The 11,991-nt window shown below is 35.5% G+C and overlaps 1 protein-coding gene and 1 long non-coding RNA gene across 2 annotated transcripts; one reads left to right on the top strand and one right to left on the bottom strand.

Moving 5' to 3' along the window:
* Window positions 1-2,260: 2,260 nt before the first annotated feature.
* On the bottom strand, window positions 2,261-4,726 carry LOC112036382 (disease resistance protein RPM1-like). Its single transcript, XM_065766492.1, has 3 exons — window positions 3,273-4,726; window positions 2,794-2,841; window positions 2,261-2,688 (listed from the first exon to the last, which is right to left on the bottom strand). Exon 1 carries the CDS (start codon window positions 4,617-4,619, stop codon window positions 3,318-3,320), a length of 1,302 nt encoding a protein of 433 aa, XP_065622564.1. The 5' UTR covers window positions 4,620-4,726; the 3' UTR covers window positions 2,261-2,688; window positions 2,794-2,841; window positions 3,273-3,317.
* A 1,025-nt stretch (window positions 4,727-5,751) lies between these two features.
* On the top strand, window positions 5,752-6,611 carry LOC136064578 (uncharacterized). Its single transcript, XR_010626202.1, has 3 exons — window positions 5,752-5,816; window positions 6,241-6,288; window positions 6,394-6,611. It is a non-coding gene; the product is annotated as an uncharacterized LOC136064578 (long non-coding RNA).
* Window positions 6,612-11,991: the final 5,380 nt, after the last annotated feature.

Raw genomic sequence — 11,991 nt, 5'->3', positions numbered from 1 at the left:
ACTTGCGGACCCCACCAATGCTCCAATATCTATCTCTACTATAGTGGCAGGGACAAGTGTTAGGTTGCATGAGTTTAGGACCTTTGACATTTTGCATGTACGGAGGCAGGCCAATAAGTCCGCGCATGCTCTTGCAGTGTATGCTAAAGACATTACTCTTTTGTAGCTTGGGTGGAAGATTGTCCACCGTTCATTGAATCTTTGGTGATTTAAGATCTCATGTATTATTTATGATTTTTAATATATAAAGTTCACGCATTTCCCATCCAAAAAAAAAAAAAAAAACAATCCTTTTAAAAAAAAAACAAAAAAAACAAAACTTAAAAAAAAGAAAAAAAGAAATAGAATGGCAACGACAACGGTGCAACGCTGGGCTCGCGAAAAAAAGGGAAGAAGACGAAGAAGCAAAAAAGAAGAAGAAGAAGAAAAAGAAGAAAGGGGTTAAGCCGGTGAAGACAGCGACAGCGGCGTATCAAATCCGTTGGTTTCGGCTTGAACCGGCCATTTCGGCGGTTTTGTTTGATACGACTCAAGTTGGCGCGAATCAGCTCGATTCAACGCGAATCGGTTCGAGTCTAAGCCACGTTGATGCAAGTCTGGGGAAAAAAAAAACACGTGGCAGATGTGGCCCGACGTGCGGTCAGCGGCGTCCCTCGCACGTCGCCGAGTCGTGTCGCGTCAGACGTGGGTGCGGCTCCTCTGGCGCCGCGTCCGTGCATCCCAGGTGGCCATGGAAGGCATAGGTGGAAGCAGTAGGAAAGCATGAGGCTTCTAAGGCAGAGAGCGTGAGGATAGAGGAAGAATGATGTGAACAACGACACCATTGAAGAATGTTACTCAAGCAAGAGGTACAAAAAAAAAAAAAAAAAAAAAAAAAACACTTGAGCCTCTCCAACTAAACCAGAAAACACATAGAAAGTTTAATCCCAGAAATACACTTTCAAAGCCCTAATGTCACAAAAATCTTTCTACCAGGCATTTTGTCAAACACCCGTAAGCAGTTTCTCAAGGGGTCAATCCTTTAGCCTATGTCGATCAATTTGAATTTCCATTTCCATATATGCATCAACATTCACCAAATCAATATGTTCCACCATTTCATTGAGCCAAATAAAAATCTTTATACCTAATGTAACCGTGGCTCTCTAATAGAACATAACGTCAGCAACCTCTGACCACAGTGATTTAAAAAAGCACTCTCATTTTCTCGTGTCACCAACATCACACGGGCCGGGGCCTCAGGCAAACAAATTGGATGGTGGAAGAATTGTCCTTCTGCATTGCGGAGGTCCCATTGGTTCCAACTTCCAACCTCTCTACATTGGCTGTCAAATTAGGGCCTATCAGTGACTTACTCCAAGCTCAGTAGCCCTCTATTTAACATGAGGATTAAAACATTGGCATAGCTTTTTTATATACATTCTCCTATTTTTTACTGAGTATGTACTCACCTACAAATTTTTTCAATTAATGTTGATGTGCCTCTTGTAAGAAATTCACATTGTGCTTATATTCATTGACACACTGCCTATCCGTTAGCATTTACACTTTCATGGCCAAAATTTGATCATTTGGTAAATGCTTACTGAAAGGATACAACTTGGATTAGAAAATTGCAAAGATATTATTAACTGTCAAGATGTTATCTGCATTAAGTAAATTCAGCAAAAATACATTAAATTTCACTTATTTTTGGTAAGGATAAGAGATAAATTCCAAGTAGGACCCTACAGTGACAATGACAGGCTAATTTATGAACTCATTCATTAGCAAGTTTTGAGATAGTAACAAGGAAGATATAGTTTATCAGACTCCAGGATTTGGAATGTAAGTTCTGGATTTCCTTGGCAAAAATCAGGTTGTAAGATATTAAGGCCTTTTGGAGCAACACTCATCATATCTGAATCCAATCTGTAGTGTTTAATACTAATTTAACTTTTGTTGAGTTTATTGATTAGACATTGACTAAAGTTTTTATCATTATGAACAATGCATATAGCAAAATTTTACTAGTTTGCTTGTTTGTTTTTTTAGATGAGTGATTTAAATTTTTTGAAACAAGAATCACAATTCAAGAGGTTCAAAATAAGAAGCAAAAACAGAATCAACACAGCAAGCGCTTACCAAATATCAAAAATAGAACCTGCAATGAAATAGGCAGCAACACAACAACAGTGAAAACAACACAAAACAGAAATGGCAGCACCACACCAGATGCAACATCTTAGTCTTTAAAGGTAGTAGAGGACACTCCCCAATCTGAAGATATAACCTTTTTTTGTTCATAACAGTTTTCTATTTTGTTTTTTCTTTGCATGAATAAAGAAAATGCATACATATGTTTTTTGATAGTTCAGATGTCACACACATTTACATATAGTTTACTCTTTCACAAATTATACTCAAATGTCATTATATAGAGTTTTCAGCCACATCAAAACCATTACATTTGAGCATACTAATGAAACACTTGGCGTACTTAAACCACTCTAATGACAACAAATACAATTCAACTCAAACATCATTCTTTGAGTAGCATGAGTTCAAGAGGTTCAAATGCTTTTATACTGAAAAGATTACAGAATTACAACAATACAATAACAAAGGCAGCAATGCAGGGTAGAAACAACTACTGATGTTCTGGTTGGTTGAGCACTTGAAAATCCTTGAAACATAGGCATTTGAAGCCTGACAGTAAGAACAATAGCAATATAAATAATAAATAAAATTTAATATAAAAATGTAAAAAGGAAAATGGTATATAATATATGAAAGGAGGAAATGCAGGCTCACCAACTGTAACTTGCAGGCAAGTAAAACTTGATAGCTCAAATGTCTTTCCTATCACAATAAAAACTTGGTAATGTGAATTATAACATTAGTAAAAGAATTTTCTACAAATTCAGAAATTTGAGTAGTGTTTGTTGTCCAATTATTACTTCATTCTACTCACAATGATATTTGTAAAATTTTTTATTAGTTTCAAGCTAATTGGTACAATAGAAACAGTATAGAAATAGTAGTAGTATAAGAAAGAGGAAAAAACAGGAAAGATTGAAAGATTACAATAACTATTTGGGCTGTTTTCTTTTATCTAAAATTTTCATTTTGTTGTTTTTTTTATCTTTCTATGTAATGTAATATTTTATGGTTCTCTATCACAAGCTAAAAGATATTGGGTTGAAGCTGTTTCGTAACACAAATGGTGGCTGTAATTGTATGTGTGAAAGACTTTGGTCCTGTAATTTCCTGAAAAGTGGGTGGGGACGTACCTATAATTTCCTGAAAGTGGTGTGGGCACTTTGGTCCTCCACGAATCAACTTTGTAGACGCTCCAACAATTCTGAATTGCCAAGCTTGTAGCTTTTGTGGTATGCTCCACGAATCCTATACCAAAATTCTACACAGGGAATATGCTTGACTTTCCCAAAATCAGGGCCTTCATCTGGTTGCAGACTAAGAACGAATTCGGTTGGCATTTCAGTAAAAACCAGATTTTTGGGGCATTTTAGATGGTGGATGCCAGAGGGCACCTCCTTCAGCTGTGGGCATTCTTTAATTATAAGCTTTTCAAGAAGAGGCAGGGCACCTTCATCTATTATCAACTTATTCAATCCTCCCAATTTATCAAGCCCTAGATACTTGAGTTTCTGGAAGCCTCCTCCCTCAATATGTAATTGCTCGCCTCCGTATACATCGAGAAGCTGAAGTTGCATCAAATTAGGCAGAGCTTGAAGGACCGTTAATGGATTTTCCATTAATTTTGACCAGTTTAAAACAATTCGAGCTGTACTGTTGAGTTTCCGAATCCATTCTGGAAACTTTTCAAGCCGCCCAGCTAGGCCAAGATTTTGTAGTAGGGGTGGAGGAGAAGACATTGATTGTAATTCAAGAACTTCTTCCTCACTTTTTGCCATGATTCTCAATGTCTGAAGGTTGCTCATTGTCTCTAGCACGGTGCACAAAGCTATCCCATTTTCTCTCTTCAATTTAGTGATCTCCAACTTCCTCAACTGTCCCAAACTCCCCAATTCTGTTATAAGGGCATTGTCGTTGGCTTCAATCGTAAAAAGTTTTTGTAAGGATTTTAAATGCCCAATGCCACTGGGTATCTTTACTGCTTGTCTAGAGTCAATATTGTGTTCTACATCTCTGTGTTCAATGTATGCCGCAACATACCGTAGCTTATGGAGCCTACTGATCTCTGCTGGTAGTTCAGACACAAGGGAACGTTTCAAATCCAAAGTCTCTAGGTAGTGCAGTTTACCTATCGATTTAGGAAGCATTTTCACTTTTGTATCTCTTAGGCTTAAATATTTTAGATGCAATAGGTTACCAACTTCTTTAGGAATGTAATCTATAGGAGCACCTTCACAATCCATTATTTTCATTAACTTGAAGTTTGCAAAACAAGTAGTAAGAAAAGAATTAGGCACTTCATCCACCCCCAAAATGAGAATCGAACGAGTTTGAGAATTAGTACTACCATGCAAATGAGTATTCACATTGTTCTGAATTGAGAGGCGTCGAGCAGTTCTCTCCAAATTTGAGTAATTCACCATTGTGACTAGATCAAAACTCAATTCTTCTGACCTTGAAAGAATGACCTCATACATCATATCATGAACTCGACAGCATCGAATTCTCCTAATAAAATCATCCTTAACCACTTGAACCAAGCTTCTGTGAATAAGCTGGATCAAGTAGTCTTGTGCAACGTCTTCCGATGTCAGCCCTTTCTTTTCTTTTACAAAACCTTCAGCTATCCATAGCCGAGTTAGTCTTGCANATATTTAAGCCTAAGAGATACAAAGTGAAAATGCTTCTAAATCGATAGGTAAACTGCACTACCTAGAGACTTTGGATTTGAAACGTTCCTTGTGTCTGAACTACCAGCAGAGATCAGTAGGCTCCATAAGCTACGGTATGTTGCGCATACATTGAACACAGAGATGTAGAACACAATATGGACTCTAGACAAGCAGTAAAGATACCCAGTGGCATTGGCATTTAAAATCCTTACAAAAACTTTTTACGATTGAAGCCAACGACAATGCCTTATAACAGAATTGGGAGTTGGGACAGTTGAGGAAGTTGGAGATCACTAAATTGAAGAGAGAAATGGGATAGCTTTGTGCACCGTGCTAGAGACAATGAGCAACCTTCAGACATTGAGAATCATGGCAAAAAGTGAGGAAGAAGTTCTTGAATTACAATCAATGTCTTCTCCTCCACCCTACTACAAAATCTTGGCCTAGCTGGGCGGCTTGAAAAGTTTCCAGAATGGATTCGGAAACTCAACAGTACAGCTCGAATTGTTTTAAACTGGTCAAAATTAATGGAAAATCCATTAACGGTCCTTCAAGCTCTGCCTAATTTGATGCAACTTCAGCTTCTCGATGTATACGGAGGCGAGCAATTACATATTGAGGAGGAGGCTTCCAGAAACTCAAGTATCTAGGCTTGATAAATTGGAGGATTGAATAAGTTGATAATAGATGAAGGTGCCCTGCCTCTTCTTGAAAGCTTATAATTAAAGAATGCCCACAGCTGAAGGAGGTGCCCTCTGGCATCCACCATCTAAAATGCCCAAAAATCTGGTTTTTACTGAAATGCCAACGAATTCGTTCTTAGTCTGCAACCAGATGAAGGCCCTGATTTGGGAAAGTCAAGCATATTCCTGTGTAGAATTTTGGTATAGGATTCGTGGAGCATACCACAAAAGCTACAAGCTTGGCAATTCAGAATTGTTGGAGCGTCTACAAAGTTGATTCGTGGAGGACCAAAGTGCCCACACCACTTTCAGGAAATTATAGGTACGTCCCCACCACTTTTCAGGAAATTACAGGACCAAAGTCTTTCACACATACAATTACAGCCACCATTTGTGTTACGAAACAGCTTCAACCCAATATTTTTAGCTTGTGATAGAGAACCATAAAATATTACATTACATAGAAAGATAAAAAAACAACAAATGAAAATTTTAGATAAAAGAAAACAGCCCAAATAGTTATTGTAATCTTTCAATCTTTCCTGTTTTTTCTCTTTCTTATACTACTACTATTTCTATACTGTTTCTATTGTACCAATTAGCTTGAAACTAATAAAAATTTACAAATATCATTGTGAGTAGAATGAAGTAATAATTGGACAACAAACACTACTCAAATTTCTGAATTTGTAGAAAATTCTTTTACTAATGTTATAATTCACATTACCAAGTTTTTATTGTGATAGGAAAGACATTTGAGCTATCAAGTTTTACTTGCCTGCAAGTTACAGTTGGTGAGCCTGCATTTCCTCCTTTCATATATTATATACCATTTTCCTTTTTACATTTTTATATTAAATTTTATTTATTATTTATATTGCTATTGTTCTTACTGTCAGGCTTCAAATGCCTATGTTTCAAGGATTTTCAAGTGCTCAACCAACCAGAACATCAGTAGTTGTTTCTACCCTGCATTGCTGCCTTTGTTATTGTATTGTTGTAATTCTGTAATCTTTTCAGTATAAAAGCATTTGAACCTCTTGAACTCATGCTACTCAAAGAATGATGTTTGAGTTGAATTGTATTTGTTGTCATTAGAGTGGTTTAAGTACGCCAAGTGTTTCATTAGTATGCTCAAATGTAATGGTTTGATGTGGCTGAAAACTCTATATAATGACATTTGAGTATAATTTGTGAAAGAGTAAACTATATGTAAATGTGTGTGACATCTGAACTATCAAAAACATATGTATGCATTTTCTTATTCATGCAAAGAAAAAACAAAATAGAAAACTGTTATGAACAAAAAAGGTTATATCTTCAGATTGGGGAGTGTCCTCTACTACCTTTAAAGACTAAGATGTTGCATCTGGTGTGGTGCTGCCATTTCTGTTTTGTGTTGTTTTCACTGTTGTTGTGTTGCTGCCATTTCATTGCAGGTTCTATTTTGATATTTGGTAAGCGCTTGCTGTGTTGATTCTGTTTTTGCTTCTTATTTTGAACCTCTTAATTGTGATTCTTGTTTCAAAAATTTAAATCACTCATCTAAAAAAACAACAAGCAAACTAGTAAAATTTTGCTATATGCATTGTTCATAATGATAAAAACTTTAGTCAATGTCTAATCAATAAACTCAACAAAAGTTAAATTAGTATTAAACACTACAGATTGGATTCAGATATGATGAGTGTTGCTCCAAAAGGCCTTAATATCTTACAACCTGATTTTGCCAAGGAAATCCAGAACTTACATTCCAAATCCTGGAGTCTGATAAACTATATCTTCCTTGTTACTATCTCAAAACTTGCTAATGAATGAGTTCATAAATTAGCCTGTCATTGTCACTGTAGGGTCCTACTTGGAATTTATCTCTTATCCTTACCAAAAATAAGTGAAATTTAATGTATTTTTGCTGAATTTACTTAATGCAGATAACATCTTGACAGTTAATAATATCTTTGCAATTTTCTAATCCAAGTTGTATCCTTTCAGTAAGCATTTACCAAATGATCAAATTTTGGCCATGAAAGTGTAAATGCTAACGGATAGGCAGTGTGTCAATGAATATAAGCACAATGTGAATTTCTTACAAGAGGCACATCACATTAATTGAAAAAATTTGTAGGTGAGTACATACTCAGTAAAAAATAGGAGAATGTATATAAAAAAGCTATGCCAATGTTTTAATCCTCATGTTAAATAGAGGGCTACTGAGCTTGGAGTAAGTCACTGATAGGCCTAATTTGACAGCCAATGTAGAGAGGTTGGAAGTTGGAACCAATGGACCTCCGCAATGCAGAAGGACAATTCTTCCACCATCCAATTTGTTTGCCTGAGGCCCCGGCCCGTGTGATGTTGGTGACACGAGAAAATGAGAGTGCTTTTTTAAATCACTGTGGTCAGAGGTTGCTGACGTTATGTTCTATTAGAGAGCCACGGTTACATTAGGTATAAGATTTTTATTTGGCTCAATGAAATGGTGGAACATATTGATTTGGTGAATGTTGATGCATATATGGAATGGAAATTCAAATTGATCGACATAGGCTAAAAGATTGACCCCTTGAGAAACTGCTTACGGGTGTTTGACAAAATGCCTGGTAGAAAGATTTTTGTGACATTAGGGCTTTGAAAGTGTATTTCTGGGATTAAATTTCTATGTGTTTTCTGGTTTAGTTGGAGAGGCTCAAGTGTTTTTTTTTTTTTTTTTTTTTTTTTTTCTTGCTTGAGTAACATTCTTCAATGGTTCGTTGTTCACATCATTCTTCCTCTATCCTCACGCTCTCTGCCTTAGAAGCCTCATGCTTTCCTACTGCTTCCACCTATGCCTTCCATGGCCACCTGGGATGCACGGACGCGGCGCCAGAGGAGCCGCACCCACGTCTGACGCGACACGACTCGGCGACGTGCGAGGGACGCCGCTGACCGCACGTCGGGCCACATCTGCACGTGTTTTTTTTTTCCCCAGACTTGCATCAACGTGGCTTAGACTCGAACCGATTCGCGTTGAATCGAGCTGATTCGCGCCAACTTGAGTCGTATCAAACAAAACCGCCGAAATGGCCGGTTCAAGCCGAACCAACGGATTTGATACGCCGCTGTCGCTGTCTTCACCGGCTTAACCCCTTTCTTCTTTTTCTTCTTCTTCTTTTTTTTGCTTCTTCGTCTTCTTCCCTTTTTTCGCGAGCCCAGCGTTGCACCGTTGTCGTTGCCATTCTATTTCTTTTTTTCTTTTTTTAAGTTTGAGAGAGAGAACCTTTTTTTGAATTCCGGCAAACTACCCGATTAAATTAAGTGAGAAATGAGCATAATGATTCTAGTGTAGAAAAACAAAGAAGAAAAAAAGAAAAGAAAGGATTCCCAAAGATTAGTAATTTGGCATAAATAGAAGAATGTATAAAAAATTCATCAAAAAATTGAGAGAGAGAAAGAGAGAGAGAGAGAGAGAGAACCTTTTTTTGTGAGAGAAAACCATGCATAGAATGGAATAGATAGTTACCAATTTATAGTAAGAGAGTGTAAATAAGAAGAGACAAAATAAAGGAAGATGAAGAGAAAGAAGAAGAATAATATTTATGTAGAGAGTAGTGGGGAGATGAAAAGAAGAAGAATAATATTTATGTAGAGGGTAGTGGGGAGATGAAAAGGTAAGGATGAAGAAATGTTGGAAAAATGTAAATATTAAAATAAAATAAAAAGTAAATGTTAAAAACAATTATAGGAAAATTAGAAAGAAAATGATAATGAGGTGGATGCTGAGGTGGCTCAATTGGAGTGTAGCAACAATAAATGCTACGCTTCAGCTTTTAGTAATATATAGATATCTTTCACCACTCCTTCTGATGTCTTCGAGTATCTTATTGATACCTTGAATCCTGGAGGCTATCACGTGTCGAGCTTTTAGGTTTATGGTAATATGAAAAATCTTTGGGAAGAAATATAAGCATTGCCTTCGCCTGTGAGGTTGTTTTGCAAAATGAAGTAGGTATTTATCAATGACATCTTCCATGTGATAAGCTTCTTCCCTCACTTGTTTTACCCATGTCCTTGCTACATTCCTCTCGTCATCCTTCTCAGCCCTTCTATCTGCATCCTTGAGAAAAGACTGAATCATTTCCATTTCACGTCTAATGCTTGTAACTTCTTCATGGACACCATTAAGCAATTTTGCTTCTTGAACTAACAGTGGGAACAAATTTTGTATAACTAGGCTTACTGCACTTTCTGCCATTTTTCCTTCTTTCTTCAATCACTGCAAATAAACAAATAAGTTACAAAATGTAACAGAAATTAAATCACATTCAGCTGAAAATGAAGGGGAAAAAAATTCGTCTTTGTTTCACAATATTACCTTCTGAGCAGGAAGGTCAAGGTCCTTGCTCTCTTGAATAACTTTCCATTGGTGCTCACTAGAAGAAAAACCTTGTGCAAGCCCACAGGTGCAGTAGAATCAAAGAATTGTTGCCTCAAGCTAGCAAACTACTTTTATAACAATAAGTCAATACGAAACACTCGTCACTCAAACACACACTACACACGAAAATGTATGTCACATGAGTGGGATTAGAATGAACCTAGTGCTTGGAGCCTTGTAATCTTTTTTTTTTTTATTCAATTATTTTTAATTTTTTTCTTTTCTTTGTAAGAAAGAACCATCAACCTTAACTACCCAAAAAAAAAAAAAAAAAGAACCCTCAACATTAATTAGAGTTATAAGAAAGAGCAAAAAAAGGGTAACATTTAACAATTAAAGAGGAAAAAAAATTAAAAAACAAATCTCAATGGCATTAACCAATGTGGAGTTTTAAAGAACTCTTGGTTTACCTAGAATATAATAGAGAAAATAAAAATGAGACTAATACTAATTCTAGGCAACATATATAGAGAAATAGAAATAAGGATGGTAATTAAAGAACATTGGCAATACCATCAATCCCGTTTGAAGCTTAATCATAGCTCCACAAATTTGCTGACTTTCAACTTTTGGCTGGTATATATTCAGGCGTTCTCCAATGCCGTAAAATTCCTTATTGTCTGGTTTTACTTGAATTCCTGCAAACTACCCAATTAAATTAAGTAAGAAAATGAGCTTAATGATTCTAGTGTAGAAAAAAAAAAAATTTCCCAAAGATTAGTAATTTGGCATAAATAGAAGAATGTATAAAACATTCATCAAAAATTTGAGAGAGAACCTTTTTTTGAATTCCGGCAAACTATCCAATTAAATTAAGTGAGAAATGAGCATAATGATTCTAGTGTAGAAAAACAAAGAAGACAAAAAAGAAAAGAAAGGATTCCCTAAGATTAGTAATTTGGCATAAATAGAAGAATGTATAAAAAATTCATCAAAAAATTGAGAGAGAGAGCGAGAGAGAGAGAGAGAGAGAGAGAGAGAGAGAACCTTTTTTTGTGAGAGAAAACCATGCATAGAATGGAATAGATAGTTACCAATTTATAGTAAGAGAGTGTGAATAAGAAGAGACAAAATAAAGGGAGATGAAGAGAGAGAAGAAGAATAATATTTATGTAGAGAGTAGTGGGGAGATGAAAAGAAGAAGAATAATATTTATGTAGAGAGTAGTGGGGAGATGAAAAGGTAAGGATGAAGAAAGGTTGGAAAAATATAAATATTAAAATAAAATAAAAAGTAAATGTTAAAAACAATTATAGGAAAATTGAAAAAAAAATGATAATGAGGTGGACGCTGATGTGGCTCAACTGGAGCGTAGCAACAATAAATGCTACGCTTCAGCTTTTAGTAATATATAGATTAGATTAGATTAGATTAGATTGTTGCTTGCTTGTAATTATGGCTTAGAGAGTAGCTTCAATTATTACGTATCATTTATCCTTGTTCCGCACCTAAATAAGTTAGAGTAAAAGCAGTTAAGTCATGTTCTTAAAATTAGGAGTCTAAACAAGCTATATTGTTTTACACTATTTGAGCTTTCACTTCTTTTGAAAAATTCTCTCTAACACTCCATGGAACTTCCTTTGAACATTGTTTCTCAAAACTCCATGATATTTTATATATCTTTATAAATATTTTTAAAAAAAATTCCATGAAATTAAAAAAAAAATTATTTTAAAAAAACATGAAGATAATACATCTTCCAAAGCACTCTTCCAATCCAATTCTCAGGTTGGAATTCGCCTACCACATTGTCGTAGATTACAATTATCAAATTATAAAATAAAAAATAACTAAAATGTGAACCCAAACCCATACCAAAGACAATTTATATAATCTCAAAATCGATAATAAAAGGCTTGTTTGGCAGCAACCTATTTCGATAACTTTTTATGTATAGTGTTTATCAAAAGATATATTTTTGGTAACTTTTGTGTTAAATGTGTGACAAAAAGCTAAAACTTAGTTTATTTCCCAAAAAAAGGTTATTTGCTAAAAATCTTTAACCCAACACCGCCTATTGCCATTCTTAGTGAGATTAGTACACAAATTAATTAGCCCTAAATGTGATCTTAACATCATAAAT

This window comes from Quercus suber, unplaced genomic scaffold (assembly GCF_002906115.3).
Source record: "Quercus suber isolate HL8 unplaced genomic scaffold, Cork oak 2.0 scaffold_710, whole genome shotgun sequence".
NCBI classification, from domain to species: domain Eukaryota; kingdom Viridiplantae; phylum Streptophyta; class Magnoliopsida; order Fagales; family Fagaceae; genus Quercus; species Quercus suber.
This window is presented reverse-complemented; position numbering and strand designations above follow the sequence as displayed.